This window comes from Perissodus microlepis, chromosome 23, assembly GCF_051167445.1.
Source record: "Perissodus microlepis isolate ML-2025 ecotype Zambia chromosome 23, ASM5116744v1, whole genome shotgun sequence".
Taxonomy (NCBI): Eukaryota; Metazoa; Chordata; class Actinopteri; order Cichliformes; family Cichlidae; genus Perissodus; species Perissodus microlepis.
In genome coordinates, this window is record NC_140482.1 from 21,350,874 (window position 1) to 21,371,582 (window position 20,709).

The following is a 20,709-nucleotide window of genomic DNA, read 5'->3' on the forward strand; positions in this document are numbered from 1 at the left end:
CTACAACAATGCAAAAATATATTATAAATGTTTTTAAGGTTATAATTCCTTCTTTCAAATAATACTTGCCAGTCAGTATAAAAATAACAAAAAACTAATTTATTTGTTTTTCTTTCTTGTTACTTAATACACAAAATCTGATAATATTTTAAAAAATTATTATGTAAAACATTTATTTCCGTTTTAGATTGCGGCTTTTTAATCCCCTCCATTTTTTTTTAACCTTTTACGCCTCGTTTACGTTTTTTTTGTTGTTATTGTTTGTTTTCTTTTTTGGTTGGATGGATTTTTTGTTTATCATAAATGATTATATTTTTATATATCTTATATATCTCAATGCGGAAACGCTCCTGTAAGGTGAGTCACATGACCGTGTCCCCAACCGAAGCCAGTAAATATCAGGCTAGCTAGCAGTCTGTTAGCTACTCCCAGTTCCAGTAGACCAGACCATGTTTTTTCAGCTGTCATCGGCCAGTTGTCAGTCCAGCGTGTGTAGCCTGTTCGGTGGTGCTTTTCGTTAAGCGATGACCTCCCAGTAAGAGAGACTCCGTCCTTTAAAAAAAAAAATCAGCCCTGTAGACTTGGCTGGCTTTACAGGTTAGCTTAGCGCTAGCAAGCTGCGTCCAGAGGAGGTGTCGTTGCTAGTGACTATGCAAGGGGAAACCACGACGATCCGAATCACGGAAAACGAAGGCAAGCTGGATGTATATCCCCAGAACAGGACCCCGAGCTCGGGGAGAGCGAGTGCCAAAAGCTGGCAGTACAGGTTAGTTTGTTCCGCTAGCAGCTAATTTGGTGTTGTCAGGAGCACTTCGTTGACCCGGACAGCACAATAACCTACTCTTTTTCAGTAGTGTTTAAGTGTGTATTTGGTTCTCAGGTATACAAGCTGAGTCAGAGGAATGCTCTGTGATTGAATTGTGTATTTACCTTGCTGTGTTTATGGGCGTGTGCTCACTGCCTGTATCATTTTATGAGTGTCTCCTTTTGCCCCATAATACCAGCGATCACATGGAGAATATTGATGGCTACCTGATGAAATATACCAACCTGGTGACAGGCTGGCAGTACAGGTGAGTTCTGACCCAACTTCATGTGACATAAGTCATCTCAATGAGCATTAAAGACCTTACAGTTTTATAGGGACAAAGTACCTTTGTGTGTGTGTTTATGTGTGTTTCTAACTTACCAAACAAAAATGTAAGGTGTGACTGTGATAAAAAGTCATATCATGGACAGCAGACTAAGCCAGTGTTGTTTGATTTCAGGTTCTTTGTCTTGAACAACGAGGCGGGCCTGCTTGAGTATTTTGTCAATGAGCAGTCACGGCCACAGAAGCCCCGTGGCATGCTCCCATTGGCGGGGGCCGTCATTTCCCCGAGTGATGAGGACTCTCATACCTTCACTGTCAATGCCATCAGCGGGGAGCAGTACAAGCTCAGGGGTGAGGATCTGGCAGCCATGAGTGCACTAAGTTAATTTGGCTTTAGCTGGTGCTTCTGTGCTCCTTCCTGAGCTCTCCACCTTTTATTGATGCCTCCATTCTACTTTTTCTTTTCTTTGTTTTAAAGCTCAGCCTTGCTCTCATTAACTTCCATCTTGTTCCTGCTGTATTGATCTGGATGTTTTTCCATTATCTGCTGCCGGTGATGCAGAAGCACACAGGAATCAATGCTGAGTATGATTACTGTAGAGTTACTGTAACAAGGTTGTGTTCTTCTTTCTTCTTCTCCTGTGTGTGTGTGTGTGTGTGTGTGTGTGTGTGTGTGTGTGTGTGTGTGTGTGTGTGTGTCAGCCTCTGATGCCAAAGAGAGGCAGCACTGGGTCAGCAGGCTACAGATCTGCACGCAGCACCACACAGAGGCCATGGGGAAGGTAAGACTGACAGTGCCGAGTGTGTTTATACCTGAAAAGAGGCACATGACCATAATTTGTACCATGGTTGGTTTACACTGGATCATTCTTCTGTCAAGAATATATAGTTTTAAAAATTTATCTTTAAAAGAAGAAGCATAAGTAAGATAAAAACAAAAAAGTCAAAAATAAAAATCAGTTGAAGCAGGCTGCCTGTTACACTTTTGTTGGATATAATGACACAGTAGTTCAGTTCAATTCAATTTTGTTTGTGTAGCACCAAATAACTACAACAGTCACCTCAAGGCACTTTATATTGTAAGGTGAACACTCCACGCTTTTCTTTCCAAGCTCCTTTCCAAGCTCCTTAGACTACGATGACCTGGATGACTGAGAACCTTCACAGACGTAAAGACTCCACAATAATACGGAGAAAACCCCATATATCAGATGACTGCTTGTTAATAGAGGTATCCTATAAGCCAATCACATGACAGCTGCTCAATGCATTTAGACACATAGGGTATGGTCAGGATGGCCTGCTGAGGTTCAAACTGAGCATCAGCAAGAAGGTGATTTAAGTGATTTTGAATGTTGCTTGGTTTGTTGGTCTACTGATCTGCTGGGATTTTCCCATACAGCCAATTCCTGGGTTTACAGAGAATGATCAGAGAGAGAGAAAATATCCCGACTGCTTCAGGCTCATAGGAATACAGTAGTAACTCGAAACAATCACTTGTTACAAGCAAGGTATGCAGAAGAGCATCTCACCAGCAGCAGAAGACCACATCTGGTTCTTGTCCTGTTGGCAACTGAGGTTACGGTTCACGCATGTTTGCCAAAATTGAACAATAGAAGACGGGAAAAACAAACGCCTGATCTGATGAGTCTCAATTTTTGCTGCAACATTTGGTTGCAGCAAAAATTATAACCACAGTGTACTCATCAACTCATGGCTGCTTTGAGAAGATTAACACACCATGTCACAAAGCTGACATCATCTCAAACTGATTTCTTGAACATAACAATGAGTTCATTGCACTCATTCTGTCTGTGGAAATATTCTTATCCTTGAAAAAATGAGTCAAAATCGCCATCAGATTTATGGCTCAGGTAATGGCCGATCTGTGTGTTTCTTACTAAATCTAACCGATTCTAAATCAGAAGGGTCGTGATCGCTGCATGCAGTCTGTAGACAGCCACACCACCATTTTTCTGTAAGGAAACACGTGAAAGTGAAGCAGAGAGAGCGGTGACAATGTTGTAAGCCCACAGAAGCACCACTAAAGCAACAAGGAAAGAGAAGGAAGTCTGACTGGCATGAAATCGTGCTAAAGTTTGCTTCGTAAGCTCTTATCAGATAATGCGTCTGCAGCTGTGTGAGCAGTTTGTGCAGATATTTGTGTCTGCGAGCAGTGATGACTGTGCAGAAAACACATTTTCATAAGCTCAAAACTCGGTGTGCTTACAAAATAAAAGCTAAAGGCATATGGCTGCCTTGATGCATGAAGCTTTGTACTTTACCTTCATGTCCAGGATCTTTATCTAGATTTGCATATTAGCATATTTGCAGATTTTTTTTTTTAAAAAAAGTTTATAGTATGTAAAACCTGGAAAACTCATCCGATGTGAAATGTGCACTCCAGAGACAGCAGCTCATTCAGTCCTGTCTGTCTTTAAAGGCTTGTAAACCATGAACAGCTGTGTTTTACTTCAAAGTCCATCTTTGACATCATTGTGAAAGTCAAAATCAGCATTTTTTTTCTGTGCTGATGAGCAGTGACACAATGCTCTTTCATTAGTCTTTTTTGGTTTTTGGAGCAGAAAACCCATGCTGCTGCACACCTTTAGGCTCTAAAGGCCCTTAAATGGCTGCTGATCTGTCAATAAATGTGCAGCAGTGAAACAGCCGGACAGTACTTTGGTATTAAAACTGTTCTGGTGTTGTAAAAACTTCCTCAGCAAAATCTATGACTCATGAGCAGATGTGACAGTTTCCTGTTTCCTGTTTTCCTTTCACATGTGCCAAAGGAGGCAATCCAACAGTTAGAACAGTATCGGTGTTTATGTAAAGAAATATCAGCTTCCAGCCTGTTTGTAAGTGCAGCAAGCAGCAGTATTGATCTGGATATTGATCTCCGGATTGCTGTGCAGCCCGTGGCCCATTTTAATGGTCTGGAGATGGCCAAGTTTAGGAAAAATGAGCAAAGATGTGCAAAAATATAAGAAAAATGTTTTTAAGTGCTATAAACCACAGAGCCTGGGAGCCGGAACTGGCCTGGTAAAGACGGTGATCCAGGCCCAATGACAGCTTTGAAAAATGTGAAGTTTGGACTTTTAAGTTTTTAAGTTGGTCATAGGGATCATGTCTGTTTTCTGTTTTCTTTGTATTATTTCTTTGTGTCTTTACCTTACAGTATGACGCACCTTTAGGCAACTGTTGATTTGACTATATAAATAAAACTGAATCAAAGGTTCGGGCCAGTTTTGGAGAAAAAAAACCCCAAAAACATAACAGGATTTTTTCCCTTTTACTAAAATAAAATAAAAAGTGTTCTATAAAATAATATATTTTCAGCATGTTTTGTGCTGTTGGGTTTAATTTAGTCCGGCATTAAAAATAAATACTTTTTGTTTGTTTACGTACGCTTACAAATTGAGGAAACCGTATGGAGTTCAGGGGCCATGAAAAAACCTGATAAATATCAGTAGTTTACACTGCTTATAAAATGTTTTTTAAAACTTTTATTTTGAAAAAACAATATGGTAGTGCAATACACCCCGTCTCATTTATAGCTAGAAACACTGCGCTGACCCATAAATGTAATGACTGTGCTGGTCTCCGTTCCTCAGAGTCAGCCTCCGTCAAAGTCCCGGAGTTACTCCACGGCGTCTCAGGGCAGCGGCAGCTCCCCGATGTCCATGCGCCGGCACAGCCAAAACCCCGCCTCTTTGTTTGGCTGGTCGCAGGTCAGAGGCTCGTCGGCCTACTCCAGTAAGAGGTCCCTGCTGCCCGACCACCTGATGGACGCAAGAGAGGTACACCTTGATCTGAAGAAGTCATAACTCACTGATTGGGGGGAACTTTTAGCCAAGACACAAACAGTGGGGGCTAAATCCCAAGGGACGCTAGTTGCGTGCTACATTTTATGATGATTAAAAAGACTGGATGAAGGCGCCGCAGTGTTTGGACAAGATGAGCAGACAGAAAGCAGTGCTGGCACTCACTACAATGTTTCATTAAAGTTTAAACTCGAGGCCAAGTACAAGGAAAAAGTACAAGAAACATTTAGTTCCTACCAGGCACGCAGCGGTGAATGTGAAATATTTAAGAGGCGCTTTAGAGCAGGACTTTAGCTCACTGAGATTTGTTTAGTCATGAGCTTTAGTAGTCTCTCTGAGCCAGTTTAATGCTGCAGATTGTCCACAAGGGGGCACTCTCATGTTTATTTAACTTGAGTGGGATACAGCAGGTTTTTGTTCTAATCAGCAAGGTGTAAATATGTTTTTCCCTAGTTTGTTTAACGTGATAGTTAAACAAAGGCACTGAGTCAAAATCAGCAGAGCTGCCTGCACAGATAGTTAATCACGGTCCTGTGAGGCTTTGCCCTTATTAAAAATAACCACAACATCCTTGTATCTCCAGATGATGAGCCAAGCCCAGGGTCAGCACAAAGACCTGATCCAAGGCATTGAGGGCCTGCCTGCGACTCCTGGCCTTTCCCCCCTGGACCAGGACCTGCTGATGCTCAAGGCCACTTCCATGGCCACCATGAACTGCCTCAATGAGTGCCTGCACATCCTCCACCTGCAGCAGATGGCCCGACAGAGAAGCTCCCTAGGAGGTACGTGGAGGGATGTGGTGGGTTGTTGTTGTTACCTTTTGTGTTTGTCACAAAAGGTAACAACATGTAAGTTGAACTGTATATGTTAAAGTACCTGGATTACGTTAAGGGTGTGCTAATTAATGACGGTACACTAAAAGCTCAAACTGAGTTTAGTTCATCTGGACCCAGGCTGGCAGTCAGAGAGCTTTTGGCCAGCACGAGTTTCTACAAACAGAATACTTACAAAGGTGGGACGGCTTGTAAAATGATCTGCAAACCTCATAAACCTGCATTTTATTCATAGAACATAGAAACATTTTCTTCCTCAGTTTGCACATTTGACATGGTTTCTATTGCTGTATTGTGTTCAGGCAGCATGGACACGCAACTTTATTTAGTTTAACTCATATAGCACTAAATTCCAACTTTGTCTCAAGGGGCTTTATTTTGTAGTGTAAAGACTCTACAATAGTACACAAACCCCCAACAATCATATAACCCCCTATGAGCAAGCCCTTGGTGACAATGGGAAGGAAACACTCCTGTTTAACTTGAAGGAACCTCTGGCAAAACCAGGCTCAGGGAGGGTCAGTCATCTGCCGTGACTGGTTGAGGAGAAGGAAAAGGGACAAAAGCAAGAGGTTAATAAACTGCTAATAGGCAGTGCCATCACCGTGATGGCACTACACCAATGGTGAATGCCTGCATCTCATCGGTGTTGGTTTGTGTGCAGCCATTTCCCTCGTTCACGGGTTTCAAAAATGGTGGTTTTCATTCATTTTTGGCTTGTCTCAGCATGCTTGGAACCCCAGCCGAGTAGATGCTAATACATGGTCCTGCCACTTAATGTAAAACCCTAAAATAAAAAAGTCAAGTAGATGCTTTACAAACAACCCAGCCTTCTGTGATGAATAAAATGGCTCTAATATTTTTCTGGACGCCACTTTACTGACTCGTCTTTCAGGGTTACTTCCATGACAAGTTTAACCGCTGAGATGTTATTGAGCTGAGTAGAATGTTAGTCAAAAAAAAGACCCAGTAATTGTAGGACTTGTACTTGGGGGGGGGTAAGGTTGTGCCACCTGTCGATTGTAGTTTTGAAGTAATTTTGAGTCCCTCGTGGTGCTTTATGGTCAAAATCACCTGCTACTGTGGTACTGAGTCGTCCCAAACACTGTCCCTCTGCACCACCTCCATCTTATCCCTTTATTGACCAACCCTTTATATTTACCAGTAAAATTGACCATGGGCCTGCCGGCTGGTTCAATAAAGGGTTAAATAAATTCTATATAAACTCAAGTTAAATTTTAAGTTCAGTAAATACATGATGTTTGGGAAGTGGGTGTTAAATATTTATGTCTCTACTGGGCACGCAATCCTAAGAACAAATCATAGTCTTGCTCATGCAGTGTCTGCACCCAATCTAGGCGGTTAGTTTGGCCGGACACTGGAATTATTCTGCATTATTGATGGGGTCACCTGTCCCTGTTCGTACCACCTGTCTCGCTGGTAATTGGATCTCAGATGGTTAAATATCCATCCGCAGCACCTCGAGGACAGCTCTGTTTTTAAGCTTCACATTAAAAATCATACAGTAAGGTGAAGGAGAGGAGACTCGCTGATCTTTTGTTAAAATGCCGGAAAACTCGTCCCACTTTTTCCACAACGGATCTCGTTACTCGATGTATATTTCATCAGGCCGGACTCGCCACAGCAGCCAATCAGGTTAAGTCTTCTGACGCACAAGGTGAATTTGAATTAGATCTGTCCTCTGCTATATGTACTTTTAAAGGGGGCGGAGGGGGGGATGCTATACTGAGAGGGTTTAGCCAATCAGGGGGTGGGGGATGCTTCCAGAGTATCCTGATACCTGTCTTCACGGAGGAGTTGGGTTACACTCTTTTGGTCGACGGCAGCTCTCTGAGGAGCAGAAGCTCTGCCCGGTCAGCTGCCAGGCGATTGCGGGGCGCCGTGCGGTAAATGGTGGGCCGAGCTTAGCGCTACCTGTGCATGTAGGGGGGCCTCGGTTGGGTGGGAGGGAGGGGTAGGACCATGAGTACCTCTGAACCTGCACCTGTGCACTCCCCGTCCACTGCAGGACCCACCATCGAGTGGCTGGAGCCCAAACTGCCCGACATCCTGAAGAATGGCAGCAGCTCCCTGGGCAGCTTCGCGACAGGTGAGGGCCCGCTGGAGGGGAACCGCTTGGAGCTCAGCAGCCCCGAGTCCTGCAACTTCTCCGGGGTAAGAACGGGAGAGGGGAGAGGTTATCTGTGTCATGCTTGTTGCAGTTTTCTGTTAATGCTCTGTGAGACTGCCTCGTTTTAAAATCAGTCATACAAAAAAACTTTAATTTCTTCCCTCCTCTCTCCTCACAGGAACAGGAAGACATAGATGCAGAGGATGAATTGGAGGACTCCTTTACGGACAAGGAGGAGGACCTGGGTGCAGTGGAGGAGGAACGGAGCGTCATCCTACACCTGCTGTCGCAGCTGAAGCTGGGGATGGACCTCACGCGGGTAGGTCGAGTTCCCATATCAGCGAAAACAATCCCTCTGAGACGCCAGCACGAACGGGTCTTTGATAAGGCTCGCTTAGCTGTAACAGAGGAGGATTTTCCCAGAGCGAGAGGAGTTTCTTGTATCAATAAACACAGAGTTCAAAGCACATTTCGTCACAGTGAGGTGTGAAATGCTATCAAGATTCCCTTCTGATTGGTTTTGAATGCAATTTCACAGAATTCTGGTAAAGAATAAACCAAAATGAGGAGTTCACACCACATTCTTCTGCAGCTAAATAAACCATTTTTTAACAGTGTACTGATACACAGTTAAAAGTATGTGGTAAGATTGTTTCACAAGTATTTCAGCCTTGACTCAGCAACTGTTACACAGAAACACTGCCTTTCACTTCTTAGGTTGTGTGTTTTTTTTTTATTTTTTTTTTAATAAATCCTCCTGTGCTTTTCATGCATCATTATAAAAAAAACTAACCCTGCAAACTTTTCTAATGTAACACAAAAAGATCAACATCATTTACTGCAGTCAATGTGTCCTGATAAATTATTATATTTTTTATATTTATTTTAAATTATTTAAATCATTTATTAAGGAACAAAAAAGTAACATAAACCTACCTGGTCCTATGTGGAAAAAGTTATATCCCTATAGTTTGGTCATTTTGCAGATCTAGTGACAAAACATTTCTCCCAGTGAAAAAGCAACATCCAGATGAACAATATTCCTTCCTGGGATGGGAATTTTCTGGGATAAGTGCTCCCTGAACTTAATTAGTTGTGCCATCCTTGGCAGCAAGACCTGTAATCAAGTCTTTGTGATAACTGACAATGTTTGACTGTTGCTGTGATGTTCTTTTTATGAAATACTGTTAGTTTTATATCAGATGTAAAGGGACCTAAAGCTTCCAGAAAGTTCAGCTTTTGTGTCGTCAGTCCACAGAATATTTTCTTGGAGATCATCAAGATGTTTTTGGTAAATGTGAGACGAGCCTTTGTGATCTTTTTGGTCAGCAGTGGTTTTCTCCTTGAACTCTTCCATGGACGCCATTTTTTGCCCAATCTCTGTCTCACTGTTGAATCATGAACTCTGACCTTAACTGAGTCAAATGAGGCCTGCAGTTCTTTAGATGTTGTTCCGAGTTCTTTTGTGACCTCCTGGATGAGCCATCAAAGCTCTTTGAGTAATTTTGGTTGATCGGTCACTCCTGGGAAGCTTCACCACTGTTCCAAGTTTCCTCTATGTGTGGATAATGTCTCTCACTTTGGTTCACTGGAGTCCCAAAACCTTAGAAAGGACTTTGTAACTCATTCCAGACTGACAGATGGCACTGACTTTGTTTCTCAGCTGTTTATTTAGATCGTGGCCTGATGTGTTGCTTTTTGAGATCTTTTCGCAATAGTTTTGGGATTTTTGTGATATTGTATCGATACAGGGACAACAAATATTTATCTTGTTAAATAAATTAAAATACTCTGGGAATACTAGGAACAAAAGGGATCATCTCATGCACCATCATCCAGAGATAATGTTAGCTAAGCAAACTAACACATTATCCAACACTGGGTGCACTTAGCTTGACAATTCAGATCAAGCTAATGGCTGAAAAGGACAAACTCCTTACATCCACCAAAGAGAGAAAATAATAATCAGCGGCTGCCTGGTGATTAAGTTGAATTTTTCACATTGTGCAATTGACTGTAGCTTGTGGTGATAATCAGAGTCCCAGAGCTTGAGGGTGTTGCACAGTCATGACCACGTTTGATCGCAAAGTGATTGCGCAGGTCGCCTGCACCTTTGCAGTGTGACTTGGACTGACTGCAATCCCTCTGAGAGATTTCAAAGGTCTTTAAATAACTGCTGTCTGATTTATAAATCAGACAGATTGCCAACATTTCACCATCAGTCTGAATGAGTCTTTGTCGTTGAGCACAACTCGAAGGGACTCGACTCAGCTGGCCTGTAGAACAGGAAGGCTGATCAATGAAAATGTAATTGTTAAATGTGAATTTCTGTCTATGCAGACAGCAACAGATATTTGTCACAGTTAAATGCTTATTAAATATCAGCCTGTGATGAGGCTGATATCTAGTAGCACAGTGCTGTATTCGAATTAAAGCCGCCCATGAAAGTAATTGAAATTGTTTAAAAACCACATTTTGAGGCAGGATAAGGAGTCATGGTTGAAGTAAGCTCCTCATTCTTGGTAATTAGTTGTCAAGGACACGTGCTTAAACACCCTGACCCGAGGCTTACGCTGACACTCTTATCTTTCAGTGTCAGTTTGTTCCCGTAGTTCGATATCCTGCTCTTGAGTTTCTGATTTATCTCATGGGTCCGCTGGCTTACCTCAGCTGGAACTCTAGTAAACACCCCATGATCCGCAGGGTCAAGTCCTGTCTACGTCTTTTCACTTCCTCATTGCACTATATTTTTCTGCCTAACCTGAGCTAATTTAGAAGCATCCTCAGATTCAGTTTGTTAATGCAGTATGTTCCAGAAGATGTGATTAAAATCTCTTCTCTCGTCCATTTTCCTTGTAGGTGGTCCTCCCCACCTTCATCCTCGAGAAGCGCTCTCTGCTGGAGATGTACGCAGACTTCATGTCCCATCCGGATCTCTTTGTGACCATCACAGACGGCAGCAGTCCGGAGGACCGCATGGTCCGGTTTGTGGAGTACTACCTCACCTCCTTCCACGAGGGCCGCAAAGGCGCCATTGCCAAAAAACCCTACAACCCCATCATTGGCGAGACCTTCCACTGCTCCTGGAAGGTGCCCAAGAGACCAGACGCCTCCAAGGAGCCTTCACAGGGAAGCCCCGACCCCACTGCTTCCAGCCAGGACTCCTACCAAGTGCGCTTTGTGGCGGAGCAGGTTTCCCATCATCCCCCTGTGTCTGGTTTCTACGCCGAATGCCAGGAGAGGCGGATGTGTGTGAACACACATGTGTGGACCAAGAGCAAGTTCATGGGCATGTCCATTGGGGTATCGATGGTGGGGGAAGGTAAGGCAGCACAATTTTTAAAACAAAACTGTGTTCTGCGAGGTTGGCAGCAGGAGTGGAAACACGAGCTGTTTTTACACATAGAGCACTTGTAGGAGGCCCGCTCACGAGCAGCGAGTGCAGCAGGGGGTTAGCTCCTCTACACTCTCATTCACACAGGCTTTGCTGAATAAAGCGAGAGAGTGTAGACCATTTATTGTCTGATCTGACTTCTCCCCATTTTAATTCTCACCTGCACCTCGATTGGATGTCTAGAAAAGTTCAGGGACGCGTTGCATTGGAAACATTAGATGTTTTCACACATGAACTCGAGACGGCGTCAGCAGAATCAGGTTGGCTTCTTATCTAAAGTTCTCACTTCTCACGTGTAGCAGAAAGCAAGAGATGGCCCGCCTCAGATGTGTTTGCACTGCTGGAAGTAATCTGTTTGGCTCAGGTGGAGCATGCTGAGTTCTGGCAAGTTACCTGCTCTCTTCTCACGTGCACAATATCATGATGTGTGCTGTGGAGCTGGCAAGTCGCTATCTCACCTCCTTCTGATGCGTCAGAGCTCGAGGCTGCAGTGCCAAAAAAGTCTTTCCATACACAGCTGTAACTGACAATAGAAGTGAGGTGCCCCCAACTCCCTTACTCCTCATTTTGGTTTTAGTTTTATCTTAAAGCCCTCTTATTACCAAAAGCAGCAGTGTAATTAATTTAGGACTAAATTCTGGTATATCAGGTGTCATATTTGGTGTATATTCTCATTTGACTATTAATGCATTTCCTAATAAAACTATTTCTCTCTTGTCCTTGTTAATAAAAATGTAGGACAGGGCATGTTTGTACTTTACTGTGTAGGGCCTCAACCACAGAAGCATCTCTGTCATTTCCTCTGTCACCCAGTACAGACAAATAAGGGAAGTGTCGCGGTTGTGCGTCGGTAATGTGCAGAGTCTGTGCACAGCTTTGCAGACTGTCGTCTACGTGCCGTTGCTGTTTACCGTCACCAGGTGGCAGCATCAAAATTAGGTGGTACAGCCGACCTGTGGGATCCAGCTGCTCTTGATGTTGTTTCAGTCAACCAGCTGATAGTTAAAACCATTTCCATCACCATTTGACCTAAACCTGCCGTCATCCTTGTTGGGCTGCAGGTTCTTTTGGACCATTTCTGCAGTAGGGCTGCCGCAATACTAACATTTCAGTATTTTCCTGGATATTTCTATCATTATTAATACCACAGGGTGGAAAAAGACAAAAGTAAGATTCAACTATATCCTTATTTATTGTTGCTGGGTAATACATTACATAGTACACCCCTCATATCTCTATGTTACAACTGGCAGAAACCTTGTAACTCTTGTTTCTGCTGTATTTATTCTTCCAGGTTGTCTGTATTTGCTGGAGCACGATGAGGAGTACACCTTCACGCTGCCCTGCGCCTATGCTCGCTCCATCCTCACCGTTCCCTGGGTGGAACTTGGCGGCAAAGTTACCATCAACTGCGCCAAGTCGGGTTACTCGGCAGTCATTACTTTCCAGACTAAACCCTTTTATGGAGGCAAATTACACAAGTAAGTCTTAGTTTTTATATCCACAACAAGAAGTAAAAGAAATGTATTTAATGCGGTTGCAATGATTGTCATTATATCAATATATGTGGTTTGAATTGTATCAGATTATGAGCTTGTTCCTTTTTGCCCATTGGGATCCATTTTCAGAAAGTTATGTTGTTATGCTGATGATGCTCAATTTTATTTACCGCCGAAGTGCAACAACTTCCAAGCAGTTACTGCTTTGTTTCTTGGAAAACAAAAAAGTTTAACTTCAAACTTTCTCAAACTGAAAAGCAGAAAACAAACCAGAGGATGACCTTATTTGGTCATTGAGACGATGCTTTCATTCATTCAATGAAATGTGCTCTCTAAATGAACCGAACTTGACTATGTGACCAGGTGAACTACTAGCAATACTATGACAGTATTCAATTTAATTCAGTTTTATTTATATAGCACCAAATCACAACAACAGTTCCCTCAAGGAGCTTTATGTTGTAAGGTAAAGATCCTACGGTAATACAAAGAAAACAGATAATCCTATAACCCCTATGACCAAGCGTTTTGGCAACAGTGGGAAGGAAAAACTCCCTTTTAACATTCAGAAACCTCCAGCAGAACCAGACTCTGGGAGGGTCGGCCATCTGATGCGACTAGTTGGGGATGTTGGCAGTAAGACGAGTTTTTGATTGCCAGTTCTGCAGCTCTTTAAAATAAGTGTCCAAGATGGGCGTTCATATCTAAACAAATCCTCAAAATTGCATGTTTGTATTAATTTGGTCCTCCTACCACACGTTTAGGGTAACAGCAGAGGTGAAGCACAACTCCACCAATGCAGTGGTGTGCCGCGTACAGGGCGAGTGGAACGGCGTCTTGGAGTTCAGCTTCACTAACGGAGAGACGAGGGTGGTCGACGTCACCAGGCTGCCTGTGACGAAGAAGCACGTGCGGCCAGTAGAGAAGCAAGGACCGACTGAATCCAGGTCAGATGAAATTGAAGTTGAAGGAGCGAACTTGCAGCTCCTGTGTATTTAATAGCATTGCTGAAATATTTCGATCCTTTGCAGGCGCCTGTGGCAGCACGTGACCGAGGCTTTACGGCAGAAAGACATCGAGAAAGCCACTGAGCATAAGAGGGTCCTCGAGGAGAGGCAGCGGACAGAAGAGAGGCACCGTGTCGAGACAGAAACCCCCTGGAGGACCCAATACTTTGACAGAGAGGTGAGCAGTGGTGATTTATTAGGTTTCTGCTGATACAGCAGCTGGCATTTACTGCATAGGAAGTCATATTGAATCATATAACTGCCACATTGAAGATCTTACAACTTATATACACAAAATATTTGAATTGCATGATTTAAAAAAAAAAACAACAACAAAAAAAAAAAACTTCTCAGGAGTTTCCACACATTATTTCGATGCCCATTGTTTGGCAAAAATGTTGAAATCAAATACTTTGCAGCCTCAACTTAACAGTCTGGTGTTTTGTCTAACTTTATCAGGGTAAACAATTATGCTATCTCACTGCAGACGCTTCATTATCACTGATACGTGATGCCACACTGACTCTCGTCTCTCCTCCAGGGTGAAGGTTGGGTTTATCACAAGCCACTTTGGAAAAACTCTACATTCAAATCGTAGTTTCTTCAGCCCTCCCCTATCTTGGATGTTGATATTGTAGATTCAGGAGTGTGTGTGTGTGTGTGTTTGTGAGTGTGCCGGAGTGTGTCTGCGTGCACACACGCATGTGGCCGTTGGTTATGAAATGAAAAGCATGACCTGCACTGACGTACAGACGAATGCGACGCTGAGGGGGGAGAAGGACCGAGACGGCATGACCGAAGGTGTTCTCGAATCTCTCACATGATGTTCAGGAAGAGTACAAGTTTTTGTACTGCAGATTAGGTTTTTTTTGTTTTTTTTATAATCTAATGTCAATGAAAACATATTCTTGTACAGGTAATGGTACTCTATTTACACAGCCTTAAGATGATCTGATGAATGATACTCTGTTTGGACTCAGATGATCCGCCTGGATATGGTTTCTTCTTCTTCTTCTTCTTCTTCTCCTCTTTTTAAACTGTGGTCTCACCTGAGGATAAAGGGACTTTTGTTGAATATCTTCTTTAAATAGGAAAGAAAACCCCCAAGTAACTGGAGAATACATCTCATAAAGCTGAATCTGTGTATTTGAGCTGATAAAACAGAAGTCATTCCCTCTGTCACTGGATGTATTTACATACTCGTGGTGTTTTGATCTGAGCAGTACAGAAACATTTAGTGGATGCCTCCCAGAGTAATTATTAAACAGGGCAATTTCCCAGAGTATATACATAAAATAGCACATTGAGCAGTGCTTACAGAAATTTACGTAGTTTAAAATGACAGATTTAAAGAAAAAGTACTAAAAATTAAAAAAATAACGGCATCTGAATACTGAACACTGAATTCACTCACTGTTTACTGTAGACTGCACTACGCTTACTGTGTTTACTCTTATTTTATAAGTTTATTTATCTTGTCACTCTGAAGGAAAGGCCCCAGTCATATAGGCCTAGAGACAGGTTTGCAACCTGATGGCAACCACCAGTTGGTAGGTGGTGCTGGCAGTTGCAAAGAAGGTGCACTAGAATTGCTTTAGTTTCTAGCGTGTTGCTTATAGTTTGCTTGGAAGACACCAACTTGTCTGCAAACACTTTGCAATGGCTCTCTGAGCAGTAGTGAAACTATGAAGAGTGCAAAACAAGCCTGCAATAGAGACCGCTCAGCCTCAAGGTGGAAGTTGAGTCCTTTAAAACATGTTTTCAGTAATAAGGCGTACTTTTACTTTGAATTTGAACGGTGTCTATTTCCAGTTTGCATCACATTCCCAATTCGTAGTTTCACTCCTGCTCAGAGAGTAGTTGGAGACTGTTTGGATAACACCCAACGTTTCTTTGCACCAACTACTCACGACCGCAACCTTTCACCGAAGCAATAACAAAGAGATTATTGGTGCAGCACCATATATCGCTTTGCGATCAGTTTTACCTTGCAACTGCTGGGAACCACTCCCCAAACAGTTTGGAAATATACCCCCCTCCCCCAGTGACGAGAGGTTGCCTGGGGTTTCCAGGTGTGCGTAAGAAGCCTAAGATGACCTTGGTGGCATCACTATGACTCTATTAGGGTTATTTTTTTAAATCATAAAATTTAGTTAAAGCTCCCTTTTAAGCTGTAAGCAGATCTATCTTAAGGTTTGGTGATGGGTAAAATTCTCCAACTGTTCCAAATAGTTACCGTGTCCAGTAGTGGGTGCTGTGTTTGTGCAACATTTCCTCAGTAATGCATTGTGCCACGAGGTTTCCTTAACATTAACCGTACATTTCCAGAGGGGTGTACTATAAGGCAAGTTCAACAACCTAAAAACACGTTCACAGATAATCTGTTGTACTAATCAACTTTGTTAACCCAGACTTCTTTAGGGTCTGTGCTTCGAACGTTATTGGATTTCATGACTTAAATAATCTAATAATTGGTTAGTTTTTCTTGAGATTTCCCTAATGTTTGTTATGTATGATTGTTTATTAGCCGTTACTAAGGGCATTGCAGTTCAAAAATAATCTTGTTTTATTGTCACAAGTAATGGATTACTCTGTTACAGTCTGCTTGGATCAGTTGGTTATTGTTTGTGGCTTCCAACACGTTGCCAGCGGGGAAGTTGCAGAGTGCCCTCTGGTGGACACGCAACATCAACCCCTGGCAAGGTTGAAGGGTGTTTCTCTCATTTCTTTCTTACCTACTTTGTCACGTTTTCATTTTAACAGTTATTAATTGCAACAGATTAGCAAATCGCTGACATTAGCTAATAGCTGAGATGAGCCAATAGCTAAGATTAGCGCTGTTCTGAAAATAACTTGCTCCACACCAGGTTGTTTGGCACAAGTTGCCATGGTGATTTATCCAGTTTGACACCCCCCCCCCCAACCCACGAACACACACACACCTTTGTGATGCTGAAGTGTGTTATCCTTTCATCTTGCTTCATAGTACACCCCTCAGGTCTGTACAGCAGAAGGAGGCACCACCTTGTGGCACTATTCAGCAATTGCACTTTACAAGCTAAATAATTCTCAAGGAGACAGACCACTAAAAGAACAAAACTTGCACATTGACACTCCCCATTGTAAGTGCTTAGTAGTGCATTTGTGAGCAACTATGATGCAGAGTTTTAGGTAAGTAGGTCAGACCAAAAAACAGTGTTTTAAAAGAGCTAAATGAGCACGTAACCAGCCAACATGTACACTGAATTTAACGCCAAGTTTAGTCAGTGTACGCCCTTGTTGATGATCACTATAAATTCCTTTAGAAACGCAAAAAGTTTCCTTTCAAAGCTTCAGCTCTCAATTTAATGCTGAATGCTGTTAATATTGATGGGGTTTTTTTTTTTGACAAGTTCACGTTGCTGGAACAGCATGTTGTAGACTGAAAATTAGCAAATTTTATTAAATAATTAAATGATTCAGTCACAGGTGAATGCTTCTAAAAAGGACAAAAAAAAAATGCTATGCCACTCTTCATGTCTTTTGCCTTTTTTCTTTGTGGTTTTGCAGTGTTTGGAAAAGTCCTGCAGCATGATTGCAAACTCACTTAAATTTCCTAATGTCTGTTGTGAAAGCTTTTAACCAAATTTGCTTCCTTTTGTAATGTAAATAAATATTTTCTTTAAATGTGTGTCCGTCCCCGAGCTTGCCCTTCTTATTTCTGGAGTCACTTTGAGTACTTCATGTTCAATCAGTGTTTGTTTTCCTCTTTGATTCCACTCTACCATGCTGTGATGTATACATGATATCCTGTATGTATCGCCTCCCTGCTAAAGCAACACGTTCTGAGAGCAGAAAGCCACCCTGCCATTGATAAGCTACCCCCTTCAAATCTCGGTGCCTTATGCAAACTCTTCATGTGCGTGTGCCTTCCAGCAAGGAGCACGGCACTCATCACCTACTTATCTGACCGATGCAATGATGTGTGTATTGTTAGCGTGTGTTTGATTTCTTTTTCTTTTTTGGGTTTATTTTTAAAATCAATGCTTGACGTGGAGACTTCGACTGAGCACTTTTACTAACTGTTTTGACATCCTCCTAGTTTTTGGATTCTGCTGGTTGTCTTGCAGGTCTCTGAAATGCACTGAAGGAAACCTGGTGTGGGGAAAAAATGGATGTGTGAGTTAATCTAATAAATGGTGTATCACTTGTATGCTGTGTCTGGTTCCTCTACTCATCAGCATTATTATTTATGTGAAAAAAGGCTGATTTTAAGACATATTGGAAGCTACACCTGCACAACTCCAAACAGAGTAGTTTCCCTTTAAACAAATGACCAGTACTATGCTGTGAAATCAAGTCTAGGAACTCATCAGCTTAGCCTTTGGCTTGGAGTTTCAACTCTACTCAGGACATCAACTTAAAGGGAGCTCTATTACACTCATATCCAGCTCCATTTTTTATTGTTGGACTCTAGGAGTGGCTTTGCATGATTAACTGTTCAAAATAATCCATATTTATCACATTCATGGCCTTTATGCAGCCCGTCAGTTGATCCTGCCTGAAACGAGCTGTTCTTTCTCTCTTTAAGCCAACTGTTTTGTGATTGGCTGCCCCTTATAAGCAGAAGGTTTGATAGCACATGGGTGGAGCTTCTGTACCCAGAGCTGTGAGCCTGGTATGACCATATCTTCTGTCAATAATCATATATTTTCTACATCTGTGCCATCACAGTAGTTAAAAAATGTGAGGTTTTGATTACACTGACACTGACCTCATTATTTGAAACTCTCGCTATGTTAAATATAACGTCCACCATTATAACTGTACATATATGCACTCCTGTGAAAAGCTAACTCCACCCTCTCTGCTTCCATAGACGGTGAGTAGCTGAACAAATGCACTTGATTAACTGATTGTCAGCCAGTGTGAGCACCTCTGTAAAAGCAGTCTTTTCAGTAGTCAACGTCCCAGTAAATTCACCCCAAAGTCAGACCATGTTCAGAGAAAATTCCAAGAGCTACAGCCGAGACTCTACAGGCCTCAGTTAGTGTGTTAAAGTTCAATGCAGCGCAATTAGAAAACGATTGATTAATTGAACAAGTATGGCTTATTTGGAAGAGTTGTCAGAAGACAGACTCTAAAAAGATAAATGTTATATTTTAGTTTGCTTATATTGCCCTGCTGCCCACGGGGTTCTAGGTCTTAACACTCGCTTGCTCAGACTTTGACTAAAGCCCATTTTGGCAGGATATTGTGTAGAATCTATGAAGACGCTAGCCCTGAGTGAAAGAGAGACAGCTGACCTTGAACTCAGGCACAAGAAGTCAGGTATTTCAATAAAATACACAGTCCCCCACAAGAAAACCCACTGTGATGGAGCTCTGTGAAGAGGCGACACAGCTTCTTTACCCTGTGAGATTCAGCAAGGTGCAGCAGGATTTGCAGGTCTGTTTATTCAGATTATTCCATCATAATCATACCATTAATGCGCATTATTTGCAAATCAGTTTATTTTTTCTGTTTATTAATCATTAAAAACACGTTAATTTTAGCACATGTATGATCTGCATGACCGGCAGTGTCTTTACTTCTTGCTGACGCAGTGTGTATCAAGTCATCAGGGTTCTTATCGAAGCATAAAGTTTTTTGTTTCTCAAATAGCAACTGTGTTGCACAAACGAGAGCCAGAGGATGGTGAAACACGCGAGTCATACATGAGGACGAGGCAACTATCTCAGCAGAAGAATGCCAAGGACACTTGAGAGATATGCCGGTAATAAAAGACTTTTAAAAAAAGTTCACAGTGTGAAGTGTGTGGCAGAATAACAAAACAACTTCAGTTTAGTTGCACATTTTTTCCCACAGTTTGCAGTAAAAAAAAATGTTATTTAAGGGGATTCTGTTATTCTTCTTTTTAATCTCTGTTGTTTTGGTCTTGAATTTACTGGAGCCGCTTTGTGTGGAAACTTGGATTTTTGACTCACTCAGAAGTAACTTGAAGTTTTGAGTTGTTTAACTAATTTGATGATAACTCAAATTGTCAACTAACCTCTGTCTGACAGTTTTTTGTATTTATTTATTTACTGTAAGTGGTGGAAACAAGCATTCATAGCTTTAGGTATGGTTCACAGTTTAAAATAATCCTCATTTATCTTATTCTGGGCCTTCATTCTCTATAACAAGCAGTTTAATCCTCTCCCTTCAAGCTCATCTTCTTCTGATTGGCTGCCCTTCCCAAGCTTTGTTGTTCCTGCTGGCATCTTTGGCACTGGTGCTCCCCGTCAGCAGACAACAGCAAAATCTTCATGATTCCTTCCACCTTGATGAGAATCCCAGTCCCAGACACACTGAAGCATCCCCACAGCATAATACTCCCACCACCATGCTTCACTCTGGGGACGATGTTCTTTGGGTTGTACGCCTCTGCCTTCATTCTCCAAACATAAGCAGTGTCTCTGTGGCCTAACAGCTCTAGCTTTGTCTCATATGCCGATGTGCTTCCAGTAAGAATAATAATCGGGTTGTCCTTAGCATATTTCAGTCTGGCCTGAATGTGTTTCTTCTGCAGAAGTGATGTTTTTCTCAGTCTGTGCAGGGTTCTAGTGATTTTCCTACAATTCCTGACTTGGACAAGTCATTCACAAGTGTCTTGGTAATTGTTCTGAGATCTTTAGACACATCTCTCACTAGTTTTCTTTCCAGAGTCTTTGAAATCTTTTGCTTCTTACCTCTGTTTGTTCTCAGTGGTTCTCAATGAGTTTCTTTATAACTATGTATATCCATCTCCTGCTTTGTGAAGATCAACAATTCCTGTTCTCAAGTCTAAACTGATTTCTTTTGTTTTTAACATGATGCTTTGAGCAGTCATAGCTTAAACCCGTGCTGAAGTTTTCATACTGTGTAAATGTGAAGATAATCCTTACAAGCTTAGAGCATTACAAAGCAC

General features: G+C 42.1%; 1 protein-coding gene across 1 annotated transcript; it reads left to right on the forward strand.

Annotated features, from left to right (window-relative positions):
* Window positions 1-301: 301 nt before the first annotated feature.
* LOC146361386 (oxysterol-binding protein-related protein 11-like) lies at window positions 302-17,973 on the forward strand. The gene is made up of 13 exons (XM_084921854.1): window positions 302-766; window positions 1,005-1,073; window positions 1,269-1,444; window positions 1,796-1,875; window positions 4,708-4,893; window positions 5,501-5,699; window positions 7,780-7,925; window positions 8,060-8,200; window positions 10,741-11,203; window positions 12,570-12,756; window positions 13,539-13,721; window positions 13,806-13,959; window positions 14,323-17,973. The coding sequence occupies exons 1-13, from the start codon at window positions 651-653 to the stop codon at window positions 14,377-14,379; spliced, it is 2,157 nt and encodes a 718-aa protein (XP_084777980.1). The 5' UTR covers window positions 302-650; the 3' UTR covers window positions 14,380-17,973.
* The last annotated feature ends 2,736 nt before the right edge of the window (window positions 17,974-20,709 follow it).